This window comes from Eretmochelys imbricata, chromosome 2 (genome assembly GCF_965152235.1).
Source record: "Eretmochelys imbricata isolate rEreImb1 chromosome 2, rEreImb1.hap1, whole genome shotgun sequence".
NCBI lineage: Eukaryota > Metazoa > Chordata > Testudines > Cheloniidae > Eretmochelys > Eretmochelys imbricata.
Genome location: NC_135573.1, coordinates 182,812,697 through 182,838,295, shown reverse-complemented (window position 1 = coordinate 182,838,295; position 25,599 = coordinate 182,812,697). Strand labels below are relative to the sequence as shown.

General features: G+C 42.9%; 1 protein-coding gene across 1 annotated transcript in view; it reads left to right on the top strand.

Moving 5' to 3' along the window:
• The window catches only part of ITPRID1 (ITPR interacting domain containing 1), a 56,069-nt gene extending 30,764 nt beyond the window's left edge, over positions 1 to 25,305 (top strand). The window contains exons 11-16 of the mRNA XM_077808727.1: positions 6,597 to 6,679; positions 7,768 to 9,270; positions 14,519 to 14,646; positions 16,854 to 16,965; positions 23,100 to 23,438; positions 25,276 to 25,305. Coding sequence (XP_077664853.1) covers positions 6,597 to 6,679; positions 7,768 to 9,270; positions 14,519 to 14,646; positions 16,854 to 16,965; positions 23,100 to 23,438; positions 25,276 to 25,305 — 2,195 coding nt within the window. The remainder of the gene's footprint in view (positions 1 to 6,596; positions 6,680 to 7,767; positions 9,271 to 14,518; positions 14,647 to 16,853; positions 16,966 to 23,099; positions 23,439 to 25,275) is intronic.
• The last annotated feature ends 294 nt before the right edge of the window (positions 25,306 to 25,599 follow it).

Sequence of the window (25,599 nt, the reverse complement as noted above, 5' to 3'; positions counted from 1 at the left end):
TGCCTATCATGCTGAGCAATATTGTCTCATTGTTTCCTTGTAGTCTCCCCATTGGTCTGTCTGTATCCATCTGTTATCTCTTATCTCACACTTAGATTGCAAACTCTTTGGGGCAGGGACAGTGTTTTTGTTCTTTGTACGGTGCCTAGCACAATAGGCTCCTGGTCTATGACTGGGGCTCCTAGGCACTATGGCAATACAAATAACTAATAAGAATAAGCGGATCTACTCAGCCCTGATATAGCAGGTTGGTTTGGAGATAGTGGGACATAACTGGGGAGGAATTTCCTGTTGATAGATGCTGTAGGTAAGGTTTTATTGTGGTGAAAGATGGCATACAAACCTAGCTAGTGGTATTACAGTACATAGATGGGGCAGAGACACCACAGGAATCTGCAACAACTGCCACCGATAGGGTTGGGGGGTATAAATGAGGCATAGTCAGTACCTATTCCAAAGTTAATACAGCTCTAATTTTAGTAGACTATTTCTTTTGTCCATCCTTCAAGACAAAAACCAGCATTTTAAGTACCACAATGTTTTGTCTTGACATCATGAGGTGCACTCCTGCAGGTAAATATTAAGACTGACATTTGCAAACTTTGTACCTAAAGTGAGGCACCTAAAGTGTCCTGCTTTAAGTAAGTTATGGAGGTGGGGGGTACTAAAAGAGACCTGATCTCCAAAGGTGCCAAACTCCCAGTTTCACAGGCACCGACTTTCCAAAGTGCTAGGGGGTGCATGACTCCACTCCACCCCATCACCCAAGGCCTCACCCCCACCCTGCCTCTCCCCGCTCCACCCCTGCCCCGCTTCTTCGCACACAGTTTGCCCCCTCCCCCGACCGCCCCATGTCCTCACTCCTCCCCCTCCCCCCAAAGCCTCCTGAACGTGGTGAATCGTGGCGGGTGGGAGGTGCTGTGGGGATGGGAGGAGCTGATCGGGGGGGCTGCCAGGGGGTGCTCAGCACCCAACATTTTTTCCCCATGGGTGCTCCAGCCCCAGAGCACCCACAGAGCCTATGCCCAGTTTCTTCTGTTAGAGTTTTGATATTGGGCACCTTTGAAGATAGGCTTCTATATAAAAGTGACCTATATATGGATTTAGGTGCCTAAGTTAGGCATCTAAAGTCAGTTTAAAAGCTGAGCTTTAATTTTTTACAAGTCACTCTAATTTGTTTTCATGCTTGTTTGATTTTTTATATATATGTTTTTAGAAACGAGAACATCCAATCTGTAATCAAATGTTGCCATTCAAGATCCACCACCACCATGTAATAGCTGCAGGAGACCTGAATTTCATCACAGTGGTAGCTTACCGTAGTTACACTGGGACTACTCACTGCTTAGAGTTAGGCATATGCTTACGTATCCTGCTGAATCGGGTTAGATGAGGAGAAACTCATGATTTATTATTATGCAAATACCTTGAGAGCTTTGTGTGAAAGACTGCAAAGTGCTTTACAAATACAGCTGACTGAATAATTCAGAAGGACTCCTTCAGCCTTTTTTTCCCCCATACAAAATATCCCTGATCTCTGTTTCTTGGAATGTATTTATTAGTCAAATATATGTGCTGGATATTTTTTAGAAAAATGTACACTGTGTGGGTTAATCACACATATTTACAATTTGAGCCACATTGCTTGCTTGCTGTTGGGCAGATAAGTCACCTCGTATTTTTTCTCTTCTGTGACTGGATGGGCAGGTGAGCACTTTGATGTGCATTTTCATATGTGTGAATTTAAAATTCAGTTTCTTCAAATATTCATTCAACTTCAAAAATTATGAATATTTGTGCCAATAAATCTTAAGTATTCAAATGCTCATGAAAGACAAACGAGGTGTGATCATGGCCCAAGTGAATTTATTTTAAAATTCATCTGAATGGTATTGGATACTTCTTTGCTGCATTCACCCAGCATTATTTGCATTATTAAACACAACACCCATTTGAGGTCACTGCTGCGATTGATGCAGCGGTGTCGATTTTAGTGGGTCTGGTGAAGACAAGCTAAGTCAATGGCAGAGCAATCTCTCATCGATGTCTGTACTCTAGCTCCCTGAGAAGCGTAAGGTAAGTCGGTGGGAGAGTGTCTCCTGTCAGCACAGTGCGGTGTCGACACCACTGTAAGTCAACCTAAGTTACATTGACTTCAGGTACGTAACTTGCGTAACTGAAGTAGCATAACGTAGGTCGACTTACAGCTTTAGTGTAGACCAGCCCTAGGAGAATGACCATTGCTGGCAACAATTTGTGCCCCTTTGGGTGACCTTCAACCATTGTTGAGAAAGTTTAGCTGCTCATGTGGAGTGGGCCAAACTATCTTGAATACTCAATCTGTATGCTCGATAGAAACCTGGTGTACTGAGTAATTCTGATTTAAGGGGCTATGAAAGTGTCAGTGTCCTAGTGTAGGCCAGCATTATTATATATGATACAGGGGAATTTATTGAAATACTAACAGCCTGCTTACAGTGGTAGCCATTAAATAATTTACAGTTATCATTGGCAAGAAAGTTAGTTACCACAGTATTCATAGGAAGTAAAATCCACTGCTGTGCAAAGAGCCAGCATAAGGCATATCCTCAACTGAGGGCTCATTCATCAGCCCTGTTTTGAAGGTTGAAGTGAAATGAAGTGGTGCATAGGCCTAGAGTTGACCCACAACACAGGGACCAAAGGACGCCTCCAACTGCTCACTCAAGTGTAAAGACATTAAACCTTGTCTACATTAAGTGCTAAGTGATGTTTCACACAGAGTCAGCTACCTCATAATAGCTACTTAAAGCAAATGCAATTTTAGATTACATTAGCAGAGGCATAGCATGCAAGTCACAGGAAGTGATAGTACTGCTCTACTCGATGCTAGTTAGGCCTCAGCGGGAGTACTGTATCCAGTTTTGGTCACCAAGGTATAGAAAGGATGTAGAGAAACAGGAAAGGATCCACAGGTGAGTGACAAAGGTGATCAAAGGGATGAAATGAATGAGCAAAGGCTGAAGGAACTGGGTATGTTTAGTTTGGAAAAGAGGAGATTGAGGGGGTGACAGGATAGTGGTCTTCAAATACTTGAAAGGCTGCCATAAGAAAGATGGAGAAAAGTTTGTTCTCTTGCCACAGAGGGCGGGACAAGAGGCAATGGGTTCAAACTAAAGCACGGCAAATTTAGATTAAATCTCAGGTAAAACTTCCTAACTGTAAAAACAGTAGAATAATGGAACAGACTGCCTAGGGAAGTCATGGAAGTTCCTTCACTGGAAGTTTTCAAAAGGAGGCTGTATAGCTATCTGTCTTGGATGGTTTTTAGACACAACAAATCCTGCATCTTGGCAGAGGGTTAGACTAGATGACCCTTGCAGTCCCTTCTAGCCCTATGGTTCTATGATTCTAACTTTTTTTTCCAATTTTGACAAGACCACAGACTGCAAAGCAACCCCTCTTCCCGAAAACAATGTGTCCCAGTTCTTCCAAATGCATGATGTGTAAGTTAAAATGGTTTGGAAATGGTTCAGTAATCTCTTTAAAAAAATCCATTCTCACCTTGAGCCCATACCCTGAGTTTCATATTCAAATTTTACATAGTCTTGTCATAGGCAGACTCTCACTGAAGAAAAAGAGATATTGGCCTGAATAAAAGCAAAGGAAAAACCTGAGTAGCTGGCCAACAAGAGAGAAAGTCTCATCTTTGCAAAATTTTAGGTCTTCACTTATAGAACTCCTGCAATAAGTCTGTCACTTCAGTGATCTGATGTAATATGCAACCTGAACATGTTCTGACCTGAACATGCAGTTCTTTCCTCCCCGCCCCCCATTCTGTCCTAAACAAGCCATGGGTGCTTTCAGACCACAGTCCTAAAGAGTTTTTATTTAAATAAACTACAAAACAGTAGAAGACAGAATTTGGACACAAAATGGACATTAAGCCTTCGTCTATATCACAGTTTGTAACCCCTTAGTGACGTGGTTGGCTCTGTCTCCACACTCAACATAGTTAATATATTGTTGGAAATCATGGCACCTAGGCATGTGTAATCCTTGCCAACAGGCTAGGCAGGCACATGGTTGTCTTCCTATATAGCTAGGTTGTAATGCTGTACTTTGACCTGTAGTCAGCTCAGTCAGTCTTCTATCCTCCTCCCGGCATTAAGGTTATCACACAGTGCATTGCTTCCCATCCGGCTGGTGCATCTTGTGTGCATGCCTTTCAGGGACTCTTAGATTTTTTATGGCTACAAACAAGGGTAGGTAGCATAATAAGTGGTGATGTGCAAACATGATTGAGTATTTGATGGCTGTGTTGGGGGAAAAGTTCTATGGGGATGCAACTCAATGCAATTTGTTATAAATTGGGTCATACAAGAGTATGATGACATGGTTACAACAAACTTGGTAGATGGGGGGCCTAAAAGGTTGAGCCTTCTATTAATTTTAAGAAGATTCCTCCATGTAATTCCCAATAGCAATGAGTTGCCTATAAAACCTGCATACAACAGCAGAAGAATAAACATCTTAATAATCACCACTCCCAAACAAATACGGGTAACATGAAATAATATGTTCTTCTAACAGCAGTGTGAATTTCCAAACTTATTGTGGACTGACCCTATCTGGGATGGGGAGTCTTCTTCATATAGGACATCAGTTTGAGTCTAATTCAGATTGGGAATACAGCAACTGAAAAATTATTACATTTAAAAATGATGCTCTGCTTTTGTTTCTTTATTGATAAATGTGAATGGATGTAGGACAGCAGGATACATCAGAAGCAGCAGCTGGCTAAGGTGTAAAAGGTAATTGAAACAGCTTGTTAAAAAAAGTTTAGAGAAGTGGTGGAATATTTTTCTCATGGGAGAAGTTGAACTGTGATTTGGAGACCACCCATAAAGCAGAAATTTTGGAGCAATCTTGATGCAAATTATTGACTGTGGAGGATACATGCAGGCAATTCCCATTTGAAATCAGGCAACAACTGCTAAACTGACAGTTTATCTGCTGGTGACAAGAAGACAGATACCATAGTTTATGAATTTGTAATATTTAACCAATGGTCTGGTCTTGATTTTATAATTGCCTTCACTTACAAATATTGTCCACTCTTTTTTAGTTCAAGCATCAAAATGGAATATATTAAACATTTCATTATAGGCTATTGGGTGAAGGCATCTTTTTGTGTTCCTGCGTTTTGTGTTTCTTAATGCACAAAAATGAGTATTAATTGTTCTTGCCCTGGAATTACAATGGCTTTTAGAACAGTGAATTAACCCTTAGGTAACTAACTTCACATACAATGGGATGAAAATGGTTGATTTCCACAGGTTGTGGGAAGTGTTGTGTTCGACAGAAGGGAGGGTTACGTAGCTGTTGGGAGGCTGGGCTGGATCAGAACTGTTGCCTGGAGTAAGTCCAGAATGACTCCACTCCTGGGAACCCCATTCTGCCTTGGCGTGCAATCCTAAGTTGACCTCTATCCGTTATTGTGGTTTCCTGACTGCTCCCTCAGATCAGGAGCCAATAAGGAAGAAGCAGGTTACATCAGAAGCTGAGATCAGGATGGAGATGAATTGACAGGAAAAACAGAGTAGCTCCTTGCAGGGAAGTGTCACAGGCCATGCAGTGGGGACAGGCAAAGAATGTGTAGTTCTCCACATCCTGTTAGGCATTTGGCAGCACGTTTCATTGGAGGAAAAGGTAGGGAGTGTTAACATTTGATCTACTCAGACCTGACAAGGAAGTGTTTCCAGGCCAGTGAGGGAGTAAATGTTGGGGGAGTCAGGGCTTCTGGCCAAGTGAGGAGAGCAAAATATCTGAGAAAACAGTTGTCCTTAGTGCCTTAATTTTCAAAAAGTGGCCACTGATTTTGATTGCATCCATTTTGTGGGTGCCCAAGTTGGCACCTGTAAAATGAGCCATTGACAAGTGAGGAACCCAAATCACTCACTGCTTTTAAAATTTTGGCCTCATTCTGTATGCACGGAAATGGAGAATGAATGGTGCTTTAATCTCCTTCGGATTCACTGAGAAACAAAATTGTGCTGGCACGGTAACAAATAACAAATTTTAAGGTATCTCAGTCTAGACTTATGTGGTTTATAGTCTTACATGCCAACTCCCTCTCACCTTACTCATGCGAGTTGTCCCTTGAAATCATTGGAACTGTTCATGTGAGTAGGATGAGTAGGATTTGACCCAAAGTGCTTATAATCAAGGAATTGTCAAAAGTCAACAATTTTAGCAAGTGAAATAACGAAGCAATAGGAAAAGTGGTTTATTGACGATTTACATTAGTTTATGTCGAGTGTTCAGCTGATGATGACCTTTGTTTTACAGATGTGTAAAATGGAACCTGCAGGTGGTGTTTATACCTGTTGTTAAATAAATGCCTGCCCTGGTATTTTCAGCTATGCTGGGCACACTTTATAGTTCATTCTAATTGTAGACATATAACTGGATTTAGAGCAATACTACTAGGACCAGGAATATACTTAGCACAGGAATGAACATTTAAAGTTCACCCACTGAGAAGCATTTACTGATTTTTATCCTGGCTTGCTGTTTGAATCTCTTTCTTTTCTCCCCTACTTTTCTCCCTGCAGAAGTGCTGGTGACAAGAACAAACAGCTGCCAGTCTGACAGCAGTGGATTTCTAGAAGAACCAGTGGAGCCTTTATCTTTACAAGTAAAGAGCTGGTGATATTCTTCAATAAGATTAGTTAAAACTAATACCCAAAAATTATCAGGTTCATGAAAAATAAAGCAATACAGGGGGATGGAATTTCCCTGAGATTTCCTGTGGGGAAAACAAGGAGATTTTCATAAACAAAAAAACTTTCTACCCCAATGGACTACTATGTGTAAGGTCCAAAATTATACCTTGTAGAACTATTCCACCTTGGCTACCCTATATCCTATCTTACTGTATTGTATTGTTGCCCCTTTGGCTCAAGTGGTCAGCCAACATTTAGGGCTTTGCTGGGTTGTATCTGTTAGGAAGAGATGATGTGAGTCAGGTATATTATTTGGTGTAATCTAGGTTATTTACAAAAGATTTACAGAAAGTCTTTCCTGCACACAGTAGAAACAGCAGGCTGTCTCCTCACTCAGAAATAGCCCAATGTGAAAACTCAAGCTCTGAGCGGATGAAGCTCTGTCTCTCTGCATCCCTTTAGGGCCACATTTGCAACAGCTTCTCTTGCTTTCTGTCTCCAGCCCACACTCAGCTGCAATCAATATTCTAGCTCCTCTGTTTGTATCCAAGGAAGCCCCACTGTCCATACAGCTTAGCTCTGACCTACCGTGTGGCGTAGTGTACTGAACAGTAGCCTCCATTGCTTTCAGATAAAGGAGCCACTGAGCCTGAAAATGGGTGCTTGTTGGCACACCTGTCTTTAACAAGTTTCTTTTTGGATCAAAGAGCTCCTTAATGGCAGCCATTGGCATCTCTCAGCATAACGTTGTCTAGGCAGTAGCACAATTTGAGGTTTCCAAATCCCCTATATTCAAATACGTGCAGTAAGATGTAACTAGAACTTTTAATGAGAATTCAAAATAGAGGGCTGGAATGTGACATTACTCCCTGAGCCAAAGCTTAGTGAAGTCAACAAGAGCCTTTTTATTTACTTCAATGAGCCCTTAACCATATACCAAACAAAAGAGTTCTTTTTGTATTTAAAAATTCTTCAAGATAAAGTCCCATTATCCATCTCATCAAACTACTCCATGGCATTGCAATATTATATGCTTAGTGTCTTCTCATTTTCCTTGCAGAATCCACCTTTTCCAGGACAGCTGAACCTCAGCTGTGATACCCATGACCGAAAAGGAGTTCTGCCACATAGAACAGCTCTCGCTGTGTCACACCAGGATTTTCATCAAAAGTCAAAGGGCCCTGTTGCTAACGCCTCCACTGCAGATTGCAAGAACATTTCAAGGGTGTCTAGTCCAGACAGAGAACACAAGGACCAGAGGGAAGAGACCGCCCTCTCACTAATTGTGGAAGATGGTCTACATCAAGCCTTCAGTGATCAGTCAGAGGGTTTTGTCAAAGAAATGGTGTACGATCCGAATAAGCAGGAGACTAAAATTGGAAGAGGGCAACTGGAGAAAGAGGAGAGCTGCATACAACAGCAAACTGCTGGTAGTCAGGATTTAGGAGATATTGTTACCCCAGAACTTGACTGTCATTTATACTTCAGTTCAGTACCCAAAAGTCCAGCTCCAGCTCACACTGAAGAGAATGGCTCAACTCCCATTGACTTCACTGGCAGTGGAGCCTGCGCTAAACAAGAGACAAGAGAGAGACCTTTGACTGAGGAGGATGCTGGGAAAGTATTTAAGGAAAATATCCAGAAAGGTATTACAGGACATGTAAAAGGAAAGCAATGTGATAAGGAGATTTTCAGTAAAGTTGATACCCTGGTTCCAGTCACCAAGGCCACAAGTGGTCAGCAGTTTTGCAAACTGGACACTGATATAAACAGTATAAGCTGCTCTTGTGAAACAGGGACACCAGAGACCCAATGGCAGGTCTCACAAGTACAAAATGAAAGCAAGGTTATTTCAAGCAGTTTTTTACAAGTGTCTAACTTTTCTGCTTACTGCCCAGAGTGCATATCTGAATTTAGTTCCCAGGAAAGCACAGAGACTTGCTGTTTGGGTGAAATATCAGGAGCCACCAAATTGGAGAAGGATGGTTCTGTCCAAAATGTTGAAATACGCACTAACCCCTCTAAGTCAGTTACTGTTCAGATGGCTTCAAGGCTGGTGTCCACTGTGCAAAAAGTTTCCCTGAGTGAAGGCCTTGGCAAAGGCCAGTCTTTAGAAATTAAATCCATAGAGTCCCAGTGCTCTGAGAGTGAGCTAGTAATTACTTCACAACTGGCTACTTTGAAGGAAAGTCTAAAGGAGACAAGGGAAGCTTCAATTCAAACTGACACAATTGGAATAAAAACACGAAATCAGTGGTCTGACCCAAATCTTCTCCCTCCATTCTGTAGACATGGTCATCTCACAAAATCAGTCTCCCTAGACACTGGGCTTTATGGGAAATACAGATCATCCTATCATCAAACATTGGGTGCCCAGCCTGCCCAGTGCGGTCACAGCTGTCATTGTGTCTGCTGCCATCATTGCTGCTTTCAGTGGGCCTTTCCCTTCACTGCTTCCTCCAAACATCCTGGAGCCTGTTGTTCAAATCACATGACCATAGAGTTGCAGCTTTTGAAAACATTAGAGCTCCTGCAGGATACAGCAGTGAGGAGTATTTCTCCGGTAAGTATGTTTCTTGATGAAATAATACATAGAATCTGGCGCATGGAGAGTAAACGCCTGTGGTATAAGTTATTTCAAGGTCCACTGTCCACTCTGTTCAGTGTTGTAGAGAAAGTGTCAGGAATGTAGCTTAGGAAACAGATGGGAAGAAGGGACAGTCCATCCTGGACAAATTGGGGGAATGTCAGAAATATACTTTGACCCAAATTAAGTTGTGTTCGACTACTTCTCTTAATGTTGAGAGTATTTAAATCGTACCTGCTAGGTTAACAACTGACCAAGATGAGCTGGAGGAATAAGGTTTACACAGATCAAATTCAGAGATGAGTCTGAGCTGCTGTTACTTGCTGCTGCTTCCACTCTCTTCAGTGTATAAATTCTACCAATCTGGGTTCCCTGAGAGCTTCTCTACATAAAAAGTTGTTTTGCTTTAAACTATACCAGTATATATAAAGCAGTACAACCTCCCCCTCCCCAATATGGCTGCAGTTATACAGTGCCTTTACTGATACGGCTTTATTCCCAGACAGACAAGGGAATAAACTGCACTGGTATAAGGCAATTTTGTACCAATATAACTGCATCCACACTAGGAGCTGTACCAGAATAACTATTTCAGTGGGGCAGGAGGGGGGGAAGTCACACCCCTAAATGAAATAGTTATACCAGTACAAAAATGGTGTGCACTGCAAATCAGGTCTTACACTCTCTCAAACCCAGTCAGCCTTCCTTAAACTCACATCTACCTATCAATATATATACCATTATGCACCACTCTGAATTTGGCCAAGTGAGTTTGAGCCCCAAAAAAGAACCTAAGTAGTTGTGATTTCCACACTGAAGGGGCCAGCAGATAGAGTAAGTTACACTAATTCAGACTCACCTCTCTTTGGCCCTGTAGCTTTATTTTATCACGGCCCTTACCCATGGCAAAAAATAATTTAGAAATGGCTAAAGGGAGGGAACGGTTTGTAGAAAAACAAGTCAAATTTATATAGTAATACGAGGTCAGCCAGCGTTTTGAAACCAAAGAGAAACTTTATGGTTTTCTGTGAACTTATGCAGCTTAACCACTTTATGTCTGAAGATGCAGAATGCCCTCCTTTTGGTATTTATACATGCTGCTATATACTGAGTAAATAAGGGTGAAATCCCATATGACCCAATCATCCCATGAATAGACTCATTGATTTCAATAAAATTGATATGATACTTTTGAGCCCTGATTTTCAGAGGGGCTGAGCAGTGGATGGTGAGTGCCCAGTATCTCAGCAAATCTGACCCAGGTAAAATAGGGAGCATTTTAGGGTATGTCTACACTACAATTAAACATCTGCGGCTGACCCAGGTCAGCTGACTCACAGGGTCCCAGAGCCCAAGTCTAAATGTCTATACCATAATTAAACAGCCTGGTAGCGTGAGCCCCACAAGCCCAAGTCAGCTGACATGGTCAGCTGCAGGTGTTTAATTGCATAGACATACCCTTAGCCAACCTAAAGCTGTACTTACCATGAGAACCATGTGAAATGTTTGCAAAAAGAACTGAAACTACAAAAAGTCACCAGGTTGTCACTTTTTTACAAACTCAAAACTGAGGATTCAGGGCCACCTGAGGGATGGAGGGCCTCACTTGTTTGAGAGGCACCCGAAATCCATGGAACAATATGATGCAGGGCAGCTGAGGTAAACTGTAGTGAGTGGCATTTCAACATGGCATTCAGGGTTGCAGCACTGCACAGGTTTGGCCCAGCCGCCCGTTGGTCATGACAGAGGGTGGGGGACAGCTGAGCCAAAACTTAGTGTGTGTTGCTGAGATCTGGTGCACAGGCTTGCAGTGCCCCTATGGGTAAAGCAGCCCCTGCATGCAGTGTGCCACGTGCCAGGTGTTCACCTGCTCGCTACCAAAACCATGGTGGCCCTCTCGGGGACTGGCTGGGACGCAGGATGGACCCAACACCTGAAGGGTAAGGTAAGGAGTGGGGTGGGGAGGCAGGAGAGCTCCCTTGAGGGCTGAGGCTCCTGGGGGAGGGCTGGGTGTAGGTGCTTATGTGCCGGGGGGTGGTTGTCAGGCTTTTTAGAAGGGTTGGGGGGCCTCCATTTCAGATTTTGCCCTAGGCCCCCATGAACCAGCCCAGCTAGAATTGTTGGAAAGCTCACAACGTTTCTGAGAAAAGCTGGGCCGATGGATATTTCTGCACTATGAGAAATGTGAATGTTTCTCCTGGTTTTGTGTTGAAACTATGCAAACTTGGTGGTTTCAAATGAGTTTCTTCCTTTGAACCTGAAACTCAAAGTGAAACTTGGGATGTTGTAACCACAAGTGGGTCAAAAGTACAGAAAACAGATTAACCCCTATGAACTGAAATTGATGAATTTCATGTTATTGACTATATCAGTACTGTGGGGGCTTTTCTTTAAACTGTTTGCTGGAGGGCTATGAATTTTGTGAGATGTCTCTCAATTGCCACAAGATGTCAGTGTTTTAGTACATTACAGCTGAATTTACATTGTCCAATTTATTTTATCACTCCTGTGATGGTGGTGAAGGATTAACAGTGATGCTTTTTCAGTAATCTGAGACTGAGGATACTGCAGGCATTGACTGCACACTACACTATTGTTCAAGCTCTGTTGTTTAAGCAAAGATGTGTTAAATCTGGCACTTGTCTGAGGTTAATCATGTGAAATCCAGCCCCTCCATCAAGGAAAGACCCAAACGACTGGGAAAGCTGGGATTATGTGAGTTGTGTGTAAGGGACATGTAGGAAAACCCATGTTGGGGGGTCAGAAAACATTCCTAGCTTGATGTACAGTGGAACTCCATACCCATGTAAATTGGAAAGCATTAGGTATGCTGGTGTGTAGTCAGTGGGTCTGAGGCTTTACTGGCCTAAAATCTTGGGGAGTTGCAGGGAGAGTAGCAGCAGGTTGCATCAGCGGCTACATCCTGTGTCTTAGAATTGCGGGTACTGCTCCACTGCACAAAGTCGAAGATTCTGCTCCTCACTTCTTCATATGGAGAAAATCCTGTGTATGTGGGCTTTATTCTACACGACAGGATTTGGTCCGTAATCTTTAGCCCAGTCTGTCAAGGGATTTAATCATCAAACGTTTGCTAGAACAAGAGAAACTCCTGAAAGTAATCAAAATCTATATTAACTGCAACATCGTTCTTGACAGAAGTCAGTGTTAATCAAATGTCATCAATGTCATCCCCACAAAAGTAATCAAAATCTATATTAACTGCAAATAGCCATCAGATTATATTGAATTTGCATGTTTAGATTTTATTTGTCTGGGTATGACATTTTCTTGTACAAGGAAATTATTTCCCAACAGAAACACTTTATTTCCATACCTTTTGGAGGCTTAGTTGCTGATTAACACAACTTTAAACAAATTTTTTTGGTTAGGTTTTCCAAAGTGGTCATAACATCATTCTAGTCTATTTATGTTCTTATACCATATCCATCACTGAGGTACTTGAGTGATCTACAGCAGTGAATTAGGTGACATGACCGACATTTTTGATGTCTTATTCTTTCTTTCTTTCTTTCTCTCATCCTCTCCCTAGGAGGGGAAATTACATTTTTTAACATATGACATGCTCAATCTTTATATTAGCAAAGTCCAGGTAGAAGAAATACACCTTGATCTTGGCATGGAAAGTTGTGAGGTTTGAGGTAGTTCGCAGATCCCATGGGAGTTGGTTCCACACCTTTGAACCAGGCCCTGAGAAAGCTCCGTCTCATGCACAGACAAGCTTTACCCTTGTGGATAGACTGTTCCATAACATCTTGGTGCACAGGAACCGCCAAAGCAGAACATACCAGTGATCCATTGATTATTTACTCAAATGTATAACTGATCTAAACAATTAGTCTTGAATCCCGTTTCTAACTGAGGCCCATGCTAGAGTTTTAATGGAAAAATGTAATGTCCCCAGAGAAATACTGTGCTATGGGGAAATTACTTCCCAATACCCATCAATGACCACAGTTAGACATGAAACACTGTAGACATTATTTCCAAATATTTAATTGAATTTTTAAAGATACAAACATACAAATTGCCATATTAGAGAAAGACAGTTCATTCAAACCAATACCTTGTGCAAGAGAGAACCTGGAGTGGACGATTATGGAGTAATCTGCCCGTAGAAATTTTTTTCTAGATCCTGTCAGTTAGTGATTGACTTTTTTGCCATGAAGTAGGAGAGTTTATATTCTTTATAAACAAATGTGCTTTGGCCGTGTTTGTATATTCTATCAAGCAATGTTACTGGCAGGAATGTTCCCCAAAACATTGACTTGTGAACAAATATTGCAAACTCTCTGCAAAAAGCAAACTTTGAATTTGTCTTGGAAACCTGATTCCAAGAGTTACACTCATCCAGTCTGGGGACAGAAATCGTGTGTCCTGTCAAAACGGTTCAAATTTCAAATAGTTAATAATGGATACTCGAAGCAATATTTGCCAAGGACAGTTGATGAGCAATGTATTGGCTGAAATATATTTGTATGACACATTATTTGAACAGTTTTGAGCAAATGACCAAATCTGTGGGAATTGTGATGTTTGCAGACTTTTGGCACAGAAAGGACTGAGCTATATATGTCATAATGCCAGCTTGAATCCCAAAAGACTTGTATAGCCTTTGGAATTTTATCCTAGCTAGTGCGATTGCAGTTACTATTTTTATTCTTATCAATATCTGATCCTCTTTACTAATCCTTTTGCCTCCACTAGTGATATAAAAGTCAGCTCAACGTTAACGTCTACAAATGGTGGGTCAAGAAAACGTGACGATGGTTCCAGACGTACAGTGCTCAACCTGTCTTTCAAATCAGACACATGGAGCAAACTTCTTCATTTGATAATGCTGATGTAAATCCAGGGCAACTCTAGTCAGTGCTAATGATTTACATAAGTATAACTAAGCTCAGAATTTGACCCATTGTATCAAAACTATGGGCAACATCCTGTCTCCCTTGAAGACAAGGGCAAAATTTCCATTGACTTCAAGGGGAGGCCTACGTGACTTAAGAAAGAAGAGCTGATCATTTATATTCTTCAGAAGTCATCTCACTTGTTATCTGGGAGCTTGTACCTATGAATGTCTGACAAGCCTGCTTATGATGTACCTGTTCTGTGGATGAGAATAGGACTGCTGCCTCCTGGGCTGTCAGTATGATAAATATTAAAAGGAAGGTAATGAAGTAGTCCCTCTTCTTGTTCTTCTTCGTAGTGCACAATTAATGAAATAGAAGCTATGAAGAGTTCTTGCCAGAGTTTCCGGGAGAAGCTAGATGAGATTGAGCAGCACCTGACAGAGCAACAGGATCTTTTTCCCAGTGCTATGTCAGCTGAAGGAAGGTAATTACATCACTACAGCAATACACACATTATGGTCATTAAAAAAGCAACATTTTGGACCAGCTATACCCTGAGTGTGTGTGCAGAGCATCTTGCTGTATGTGCCAACTCTCAGACTTAACATTTTTATTGTATAACACAGAAGTCAGTGTTCAATTGTTCTTTATTACTTTATTACTATCCATTTATCCAACCCATAGTGCTGCTTTAAGGTTAGGTTTACAGAAGGGATTTATAATATGTACCAACGAACGTACACTCTCTTTGATACTTCTCAGACTCAGTGGCTGGGATTGTTGTACCAATAAAATAAAAACCAGCAGGATCTTATTAAAGGGAAAAAGGCAAAATACCACATTTATTGTGAATACAGAAAGAATCATAGTAAGCAGTTAGTTATAGTTATAACATTCCATTCAATCTCATATTTATTCACACATTCATTCATTCATACACACACACACACACACACAGGTTCTGCAAGGTTGTTATCATAGTTACCAGCCTTAGAGTTGCTCATGCCAAGCCACTGGCACGGTGGCCTGGACATGAGGAGGGAGCAGGGCCTTGTCAGATGCTCATCTGATGCTCCTGGAAGTTGGTTTGCAGAATCAGACCCCCAAAGTTCTCATTTTTTAGAGTCTATTTTTATAGGAATTTCTTCCTATGCCAGTCTATGGGAATTGCTGCTTCATGCTGTTGCTGAATCAATCAGCAGATAGCACATTCCTGACGGCTCCAAGATGTTATCTTGTTCTTTGGTTCTCCCATTCTTGAGGCTGTTGGGTGGATTCCAGTCTGCCCTCCGGGGGGTCCTCTGGTTATTTCCACTTGACGCCTTCTTCAGCCGATGGACACTGGATTCTTAGGCTGGCACCTCCCTGATCATTCAGTTATTATCCACACCAAGCATCCATCCACATACATCCTCTATCTCTATTTTAATCACAATTGTTAATACAACAAAAGGGCGGGGAGTCTCTGGGTGCTGTTTCTGTTGTTAGAGTATTGTTTTGAGTCTCTCTCTCTGTGAATTGCTTTGAGAACAGACTCTGTCTTAGAATGTACTAACACAGTTAGCAGCTTGCAAGTTTCACACATAGAGGGAGAGAAACAGTACCAAAAACCAAGAGACCTCTTAATTAGTAATACCCTGGAATTTGAACTATGGGGAATCAAACTCATTTGTGATTTTAATACAGAACTTCTTTAATATGATCCAACAGGATTCCTCATGAGTATGACATCCCCAGTCATGAAGTTGCCATCATGGGTATTGTGCATGTATTGTGCCCACCCTGCAAGTGAAAAAGACTTTTTATGTAATTGTGTCCATCAAAAAGTATGACTTGTCTCTATTAATTTCAATGTTCAGAAACATTAAAATTAAAAATATGGTCTATTTTAGTTTAAAATGACTTAAAATACAATGGAAATACAGGCATAATTTGCAATAGATCTAATTTATTTTGACCTCAGCTTTCCAGATGAACATTTGTGGGGCGCAGGGCAGGGATTGATGATGAGGACGTTATACAGATTGGGCCATAACAAAAGGAAGCACTGTATTCGAATCATAGTAGTAACACCATCATCAAGATTGTAAAACAGTCTCCATTATCCACCTAATTTTAAAAAATAAGTCTTTCCTTCTAATAAAACTTGTTTCTGGCTGAAATTTTTCATGTGCAGTCGCTTGGCAGAGGAGGTTAGTTTGGGGAAAGATAGCAGTTAATCAAACAAGGCATTTTTGAATGAAGAGCACTTTGAAGTGAGGGGTGGAGGCCGGAAGGTATGTCTTTTTTTGTTCGGTTGTTTTGTTTTTGTTTTTTTTTTATGTCGTAACTCAAAATGGCTGGCTCCAAATCTGTTTAGTTGGGTTGTCTGCAGTGAGAACTAGTGCCCTGGACTGTTTTTGTACAACTGAATGGTTATTCCCCATGAATTACTATACAGAAAGGTTAGAAGAGAAAGGAAAGACTTTACAGTTGGGCCTATTCAGTTTTATTCAGAGTTCTGTGGCCTGCATACTGCAATGCAGAAAACGAACTATCGGACACTAGTATTGTTAGGTTATTATTTAGACTGCAGAATGTTCTGTGGTACTGTGTATGAAACAACACTGTATTAATTGCGTGAATAAGAAATGGATGCTTTGTGGAGCATCACTATTTACCTGATTGTTTTTCTTCTGCTGTCTACTACAGGGAGGAAAAAAGACAACTGCAGGTATTACGTCAAGCTGTTCGTCATGAGGTTTCTGAACTGGAATTCCAGCTGAATGATCGCGCTCGCCAGGTTAGGGAGGGAATGCTGATGGTACGTTGTACAAGCAGCTATTCTTGTGAAACATAGGAAAAAGGAATCTAGTTTAAAGACTCTTTATCCTATTGCCTTTACTGGTGCAATGTCACAGTGAGTGGTTGCTTTCTGTGGCTTCCACATGCATTTGCTGAGAGTTGAACATGTGGCCAAACCAACAAGGTTAAATTGTGTCATCAACCTTGGGCCAAGATTTTCAAAAAGGGACTAGTGCTTCCAGGTGCTTCAGTTCTTAGGTGCCCAACTTATGACTCCTTAAAGGGCTTTGATTTTCAGAAAATGCTGAGGTCCAACCTTCTGAAAACCAGACCCTCAAGGTGCTTCAAACCCTGGATACACTCAAAATCACTAATGGTGTTGGCCACACTGTTGCTCTTTCAAAGTCTAAAAAATGTTAAATCCATCAGGTATTTTATTAATAAACTGCTGTCAGATGCAAAGCAGAAGTTTTCTCTTTGGAAAGAGAGAACTTTATATTTTGTCAGCTCTCCAACTAATCACTTGTTTCTTGCCATTTGTGATTTTACAACCAAAAATGTCATCAACTTCCCTCCAAATCAACCTCTGCAGTTATAGAATTGCTGCATGACTTGCAGTCATGTACGTGTACAGACAAAACAACCATTTCGACACTAACTTCACGGTGCAGAAATTTTCAATTACTGAAGGCTGATAAGAGCCTGCAAAAATTAACATGGCTGGTAGGTGCAGTAAGGATTCACCTGGCATGGATACCCATCATCTGCAGTTAATATGAAAGAAGTAAAACAACTGCCAGGAGCAGTCAGTACTGAAACAGTTGATGTACACAGAAAACGTATCGTAGCTATGGAGCGACTGAAAGCTGTTGTTTGAGCAGTAACTAGAGCCAGCATGAGATTAAAACCCCCCAAAAATTTAAGTGCTCCTAAATTATTTGAAGGGTATCCCCATTAAGCATAATTGTCAGCCCCATTAAGTAACAGTTGCTGCTATAAAGCATTGTACCAACCCACCTACCCCCTTCTGGGTGCTGGACACAGGATCTGGTAGATGTCCAAAGGTAGCATGTCTGCACCTGTTTCTCTTCAGGTCAGGCATAGACCTGCTTTGCTTACATGGATCTGGAAACCCCTGCCACAAAAACACCCATGTGCACACAGAGTTCTGAGATCATTTAATTAGGCCAGGGGATGAGTACAGACCCATGGGCTGAAAGGGAATGGGGGACTGAAGTCAATTCAACAAGTGAGATAATAGCACCATCCCTTCCCCTACCTCCGCAGGTGCCCAAAACCTTGACCCCACACCCACACACTTGAGCCCTCCACTCCCACCAGGGATGCCCGTAGAGCTGGGATGCACTAGCCTGGAGAAGTGGCTGCTCAGTCTGGGCCTTTGGCCTGGTGGGATTTGCTGCTCCATGGCTACTCATGCTTCCCCCATCCTCAGGATATATGCAACCCTGAGTCCCCAGTGCTCATCACCAGTTCCAGTCTAGCCGTCTCTGACAGTCCTGTTCTTGGGCTCATTCACACCCCTGCCCAGAGCAACACAGTCCTTCCTCCTCCCACAGAACTCTCTCCCTCACCCCCAAAACACACACTACTATCAGGATGGCAAATCCCTCCAGCTTCTCCCCACTGTCATGGAATCCTCCAGTGTCTTGCCCCTCTAGGCCATTGACTCCCATGATGTAGCTGTTCACATTTAGGTGCCACCTGCTGGCTTATTACATTATCCCTCACTCCCACCTTCTAAAATGATGTGCCTCCGCATCCTGCTGAAGCTACTTCAAATAGTCCTTAAGCCAGTCTGTGCACCTGCTCCGGTCTGCCCTGGGATTTTGAGACTGGTGGCTGGGGTGAGTCTTGGGAATGCCCCCCTGCTGAGCCCTACCATGACACCACCTCGGGGGTTTGCTCACACTCACGATCCCCATCTTCATCAGGCCAAGGTACCCACTCTAGGCTTTCTGACTCAGGAACATTCCTTGTGTGTAGGAACTGCAGGGGATCTGCAATACAGCAGTCCTGAGAGTATTTTGCCTGAGGTTGGGTGGTCACCCAGGGCTCCTGTGTGGGCTCAGTGTCCCTGCCCTGAATTCACAGAGGGCTTCAACTGGTTGTAATGTGCCACAAAAGTTTATTGACCTGGCTCCCCGGACAGCTCACGTAGCATCCCAGACAATTTCCTGATGCCTGTAAAAGAGACCATTAAGCTTTCTGAGTAATTTTGGACCCTGCCCCTTCCTTCTAGTCTGGTCTCATACCCACACTGAGTCTCTTAGCTCTTACACCTCTCTGATGACCCGGGCATTGTAGTATTCTTTCTGTCTTTGTGTGGCCATAGCCTGAATCCTCTTCGCAGCCTGGCTCACAGAACTCAAGTATCCTGCTACCTGTGTGACATACTTGGATGGATTGCTAAACTTGTTTTCTCCAAAAACTTCAGCTCAGTGTGTAACAGCAGTCAAAAAGGCTAACCATGTTAGGAACTATGAAGAAAGAGAGAGAAAATAAGACAGAAAGTATCATAATCTCCCTATATAAATCCATGGTGCTCCCACACCCTGAATACTGTGCTCAGCTCTGATCTCCCCATCTCAAAAAAGGATATAGTGGAACTGGAAAAGATTTAGAGAAGGGCAACAAAGATGATCAAGGATATGGGACAGCTTTCGTACAAAGCGAGACTAAAAAGATTAGGGCTGTTCAGCTTAGAAAAGAGATGACTAAGGGAGTGGGGGATATGATAAAAGTCTATACAATCATGAATGGTATGGAAAAAGCGAACAGAGAAGTGTTATTCACCCTTTCCCACAATACAAAAACCAGGGGTCACCTGATTAAATTAATAGGCAGCAGATATAATACAAACAAGAGGAAATGCACAATTGGCCCACAGAACTCATTGCCATAGGATTTTGTGATGGCCAAAAGTATAACTGGGTTAAAAAAGAACTAGATAGGTAGTGGAGGGTATGTCCATCAATGGCTATTAGCCAAGATGGTCAGGGCTGTAACCCCATACTTGAGGTGACCCAAAACCTCAGACTGCCAAAAACCCGGAGGGGAAGCCAGCTGGATGTCTCCAGAATTGTCCTGTTGTGTACACTTCCCCTGAACCTATGGTAGTGGCTTCTGTTGGAGACAGGTTACAGGGCTAGGTGGACCATTGGTTTGACTTAGTATGCTAATGTTCTAACTCTTCCAATACATCTACCCCAATATGTGTTCAACAAGCAGGCAGATCTTCCACCAAATAACATCGTATAGGGTGTATATCCTGTAGATGCCTGGACACTGCTTCACTACGCCATCCTAACATAGGAGGAAAGCTCATCTGATTGTTTTCAATCAGAGAGGGCAGCATACCAACACACGTGTGATTGAATCATTGAACTAACCTTTCAGATCGGGGGTGATGAGGTGTAGTTCATTTTTTGTGGATCTCCCAAAGGTCACACACATCTTTGAACAAAGGGAATTCAACATTTCTTCCCTGATCAGCATGCAGGGGCTGAGGCATGTGTCTATGGTAGCATACAAACCTCTTGACAAATGCTACCATCTGAGCTTCCTGATCAGGAAGGGGATATGCTGCTGCACACTTTGAAAAACAGTCAGCCACTACAAGTACATATTTATTCCCTTGGGGTGTAATGGACAAAGGTCCCAGGATAGCCAACACCATTCTTTCATTCAATGTCCGGCCTGGGTAAAGACCATTGGAACTCTGGGTTTACTTCCCATTTCTTTTCAAGCCCCACACACCCTCACAATCCCCAGCACCTCCTTATTTGGCACCACTCCTTGAATAAGTTCAGACCTTTTCCAAGTTCCTGGCAGTTTCCGTACCTGGGTTCCCTGTCTACCACTTGGCTCAGACCACATAGTCCAATAGCTTTTCAGGCATGGATGATTCTGAGTTTCATCTGGGAATTCCCCACTACCAGTTCCGTTCCTATGCCAATCTATTGACTCTATGGGAAACTGAGGCACAGAGAGACTAGGGGTAAAATTCACAAAGGTATTAGGCATCTAATGCCATTGATTTCAATGGGAGTTGGCACTTAAATACCTTTATGAATTTCTTCTCAAGTGATTTGCCCAAGATAACACAAGAAGTCTGACAGACCTGGGAACTGAACTTGGTTCTCCCAAGTCTATAGCTAATGCCCTAATCACTGAACCATCCTTCTTTCCTAGCCTATGTTGCCTCCCTAAGGACTTATCTATGCAGGGAAATTGACTAGAGCCCAGTAATGATAAAAATGACTTTATTTTGGAATATTTACTCTGATAGAGTCACTTTTATGGTGGAATAGAGTGTTCACGTGGGGAGTTACTGTACAGCAGTGGTTCTCAAACTTTTGTACTGGTGATCCCTTTCACATAGCAAGCCTCTGAGTGTGACCCCCCCCCTTATAAGTTAAAAAGGCCTTTAAGTATATTTAACACCATTATAAATGCTGGAGGCAAAGCAGGGTTTGGGATGGAAGCTGACAGCTCACAACCCCGCATGTAATAACCCCTCAGGGGTCCCGACCACCAGTTTGGGAATCCCTGCTGTAGAAGATTACTTGTTGTGCTTTAGCTGTGCTTGCCATTTTCCCCTGTTTTGGACAAGCCCTAAAACACAACTCAAATTGGGGTCAGGGGAGAAGGAAGCCCCATCTTCATTTAGTGCAGAGTAGAGAGATGGCCACCAGAGTTGTATCTCCCCAGGACTGCTCTACCTGGTTTTAGTGTCACTTACAGTAGCTGAGGAAGAACAGTTGAATTGACAAAGCAGCACTCTGTGCCTGCCCCAACATGTCCACCAGCTTTCTCCTCCACACTGGGAATTGTCCATTAGCCATTTCCAGATTGAGTCCATTCACTTTGCAGTGCCTGCATGGCACACACTGGTGAATCTGGGCCACAATTTGTTAAGATACTAAACTGGGAGGAGTGGTAGATACGCTGGAGGGGAGGGATAGGATACAGAAGGACCTAGACAAATTGGAGGATTGGGCCAAAAGAAATCTGATGAGGTTCAATAAGGATAAGTGCAGAGTCCTGCACTTAGGACGGAAGAATCCAATGCACCGCTACAGACTAGGGACCGAATGGCTAGGCAGCAGTTCCGCGGAAAAGGACCTAGGGGTGACAGTGGACGAGAAGCTGGATATGAGTCAGCAGTGTGCCCTTGTTGCCAAGAAGGCCAATGGCATTTTGGGATGTATAAGTAGGGGCATAGCGAGCAGATCGAGGGACGTGATCGTCCCCCTCTATTCGACATCGGTGAGGCCTCATCTGGAGTACTGTGTCCAGTTTTGGGCCCCACACTACAAGAAGGATGTGGATAAATTGGAGAGAGTCCAGCGAAGGGCAACAAAAATGATTAGGGGTCTAGAACACATGACTTATGAGGAGAGGCTGAGGGAGCTGGGATTGTTTAGCCTGCAGAAGAGAAGAATGAGGGGGGATTTGATAGCTGCTTTCAACTACCTGAAAGGGGGTTCCAAAGAGGATGGCTCTAGACTGTTCTCAATGGTAGCAGATGACAGAACGAGGAGTAATGGTCTCAAGTTGCAGTGGGGGAGGTTTAGATTGGATATTAGGAAAAACTTTTTCACTAAGAGGATGGTGAAACACTGGAATGCATTGCCTAGGGAGGTGGTGGAATCTCCTTCCTTGGAAATTTTTAAGGTCAGGCTTGACAAAGCCCTGGCTGGGATGATTTAACTGGGAATTGGTCCTGCTTCGAGCAGGGGGTTGGACTAGATGACCTTCAGGGGTCCCTTCCAACCCTGATATTCTATGATTCTAAGATACACCCTTTTCAATCCAGGGCTGCCATACACAGCCACAGAGGTCTGTTGGGTGGAGCGGGGGGAAGGAGGGAGGGGTTGTACTAAGGCAAATATGTCAGTCAGTCACAGTAAAATAGGATTGAAATTTATGTTACTGAAACATGAACATGGGATTGAAATTTATTACTGAATCCTTTTCACAGCAGCATCTCAGCTGCCAAATTATACTTAGTTTTTTTGACCAAGAATAAGAAATGGACATGCTTCATAACCTCTCCTGTGTATCACTGTCTGATACCTTTTATAATTCTTTATTACTACAATATGCATGTCTTCCCTATTTTCTCTGCAGCAGCTGGACCAATTACTAGGAGAACAATCCCATCTGTTTTCAGAGCTTGGACTCCCTGATTGGTGGGAAGAAAGAAATGCCCAGAATAAACAAGGTGTTCCAGATGCTGCTGACACTATGCATCCTAGAGCTGGGTGCTCAGAAACAGTAGTTCCAAGACGCCTGAGCAGAAGTGAAACATTCCCATCAACTTCATCAGCCTCAATGCCAGGAACACCAGAGATGCAGTTTCCTGCTGTGGCAACAGCAGAGCTAGACCCATGGGAACTCCCCACCAGTAAAAAGGAAATAAAAAGTCCTCCCCAGCCAAAAATTGACTTTAAGGCTTTTCTACGGAGTGTAAGAATTCATTTTATTCTGGTTGCTTGCGTATTCTAATGTCAGAACATGCTGACACGAGATTACAATTGTATTTATTACAGCAGTGGCTAGAGGCCCAGCCAAGGGCCCCTTTGTGCTAGGTGTTGTACGTACCCCTACCAAGCTATAGTTTCTGCTCTAAATAGCTTACAATCTAAATAGCCAGGACAGACAACGGGCAGGGAAGCATTCTCAAAGTTAACTGCACCGGTTACTCATGGTAATGAGGGCAATATTATTATGTGGCATCAGCAATGCCTTGTCAGTCTAGAACTCCAAGTGCGATTGGTTGAGATCTATACCAAACTGTGTGAAATTAACAGGTAGCATTAGCCTTCAAAACAGCTTGAACTATTTTACATGGACAGCAAAGGTAGTGAATCAGAGGGGTAGCTGTGTTAGTCTATATCCACAAAAACAACTAGGAGTCCAGTGGCACCTTAAAGACTAACAGATTTAATTGGGCATAAGCATCATGCTGCATCTGAAGAAGTGGGTTTTTTTTTTTTAACCCATGAAAGCTTATGCCCAAATAAATTAGTGAATTTAGGGTTTCACTGGTTTTGTGTAAAAGTGAAAATGATCACCTTTTTGACTGATCTGCTCTTACAGTTTCACCATCAATAAGAAACAGATTTTTTTTCTTTATTGTTCAAGATACAAAAGCTTAGTAAAAGAGATTAACTAGAAAGTGGTCTAGCTAAAAAGTCAGATGGGTAATCATCGTGGTCTATTACTTTTTCACTTAAGAGTATGGAACCAAAGTTTTAGGGCTGGACCCTCTCTTAAGCAAATAGCTGGAGCCAAATTCTTCATGAAAGCCTCAGTGAAGTCAATGGATTTCATTCTTCTCACTTTTAGGGTTGCCAGGAGTCGACCAGAACATCTGTCAAAAAGGGACCCTGGCGGCTCTGGTCAGCACCACTGACCGGGCCATTAAAAGTCCAGTTGGCGGGGCTGGCAGGCTCCCTACCTGGCTCTGCGTGGCTCCTGGTAGCAGTGACACGTCCCACTGGCTCCAAAGCGCAGGGGCGGCCAGGGAGGCTCCATGCATTGCCACTACCCCACGCGCCAGCTCTGCAGTTCCTATTGGCTGGGAATTGGACAGCGCCAGTGCGCGAAGGCAGCATGTACTCCTCCTGCACCCCAAACACCTCATCCTCAGCCCCACCCGAGACCCCACACCCCCGGCGGGAGACCTCACTCCCCCACACTCCAATCCCCTGTCCCAGTCCAGAGCCCTCTCCCACACCCCAAACGCCTCATTCCCAGCCCCACCCCAGTGCCTGCACCCCCCAGCCGAAGACCTCACCCCCCCATTCCTTGCACCCTGAACCCCTCATTTCTGGCCCCATCCGGAGCCTCCACCACCAGCCAGAGCCTTCACCCCACCTCCTGTACCCCAATCACCTACCTCAGCCCAGTAAAAATGAGCTAGTGAGTGAGTGTGGGGAAGAGTAAGTGATAGAGGGTGGGGAAATGGAATGAGCAGGGGTGGGGCCTCAGAGAACGGGGCGGGGCAAGGGTGTTCGGTTTTGTGCAATTAGAAAGTTGGCAACCCTACTCTCTTACCAGTTTTACACACAGGAGTTGGCCCTGATTTATAGTGGTACAGCAGAATTATCTAATCATTTCCAAGAATGAAGCCCCTGGCTTACAGAACCAAACAAGCAATTAAAGATTTCATTTAATGTATAGTGTTCCTTTATACCAGATATTTAAAGACTAAGACTGTTTAGTTATTTAGAAACTAGTTTTTAGTTGATTACTAGTTCTTAGTTATTTAAAGACTAAGACTTATTTTTCTTTTTGCCAGCTTAAGAAATCATTCCGAAATTTTCAGTAATGACATAGCAGAACAAAGAGATTGATGGAAGACTGACAACTGTGGACTTTTTTTAAAAAATAGTTATGACTTCTTCCCTACAACAAACACTTTAAACTATCTGAGGCTTTACAAAAACAGAATGAAACAGCTGTCATTTGCAGCAGGGCATTCTATATATTTTTGCAGTGGAGGCCTGCCCTGAAAGGAAACCATTTTAAGGAATTATCTTGATGAGTGGGCCATGTATTGTGCTGTTCTGTGGTCATAGAATTTACTACACGCCTTTTGCCTATCATTTGGCACAGTATTAGA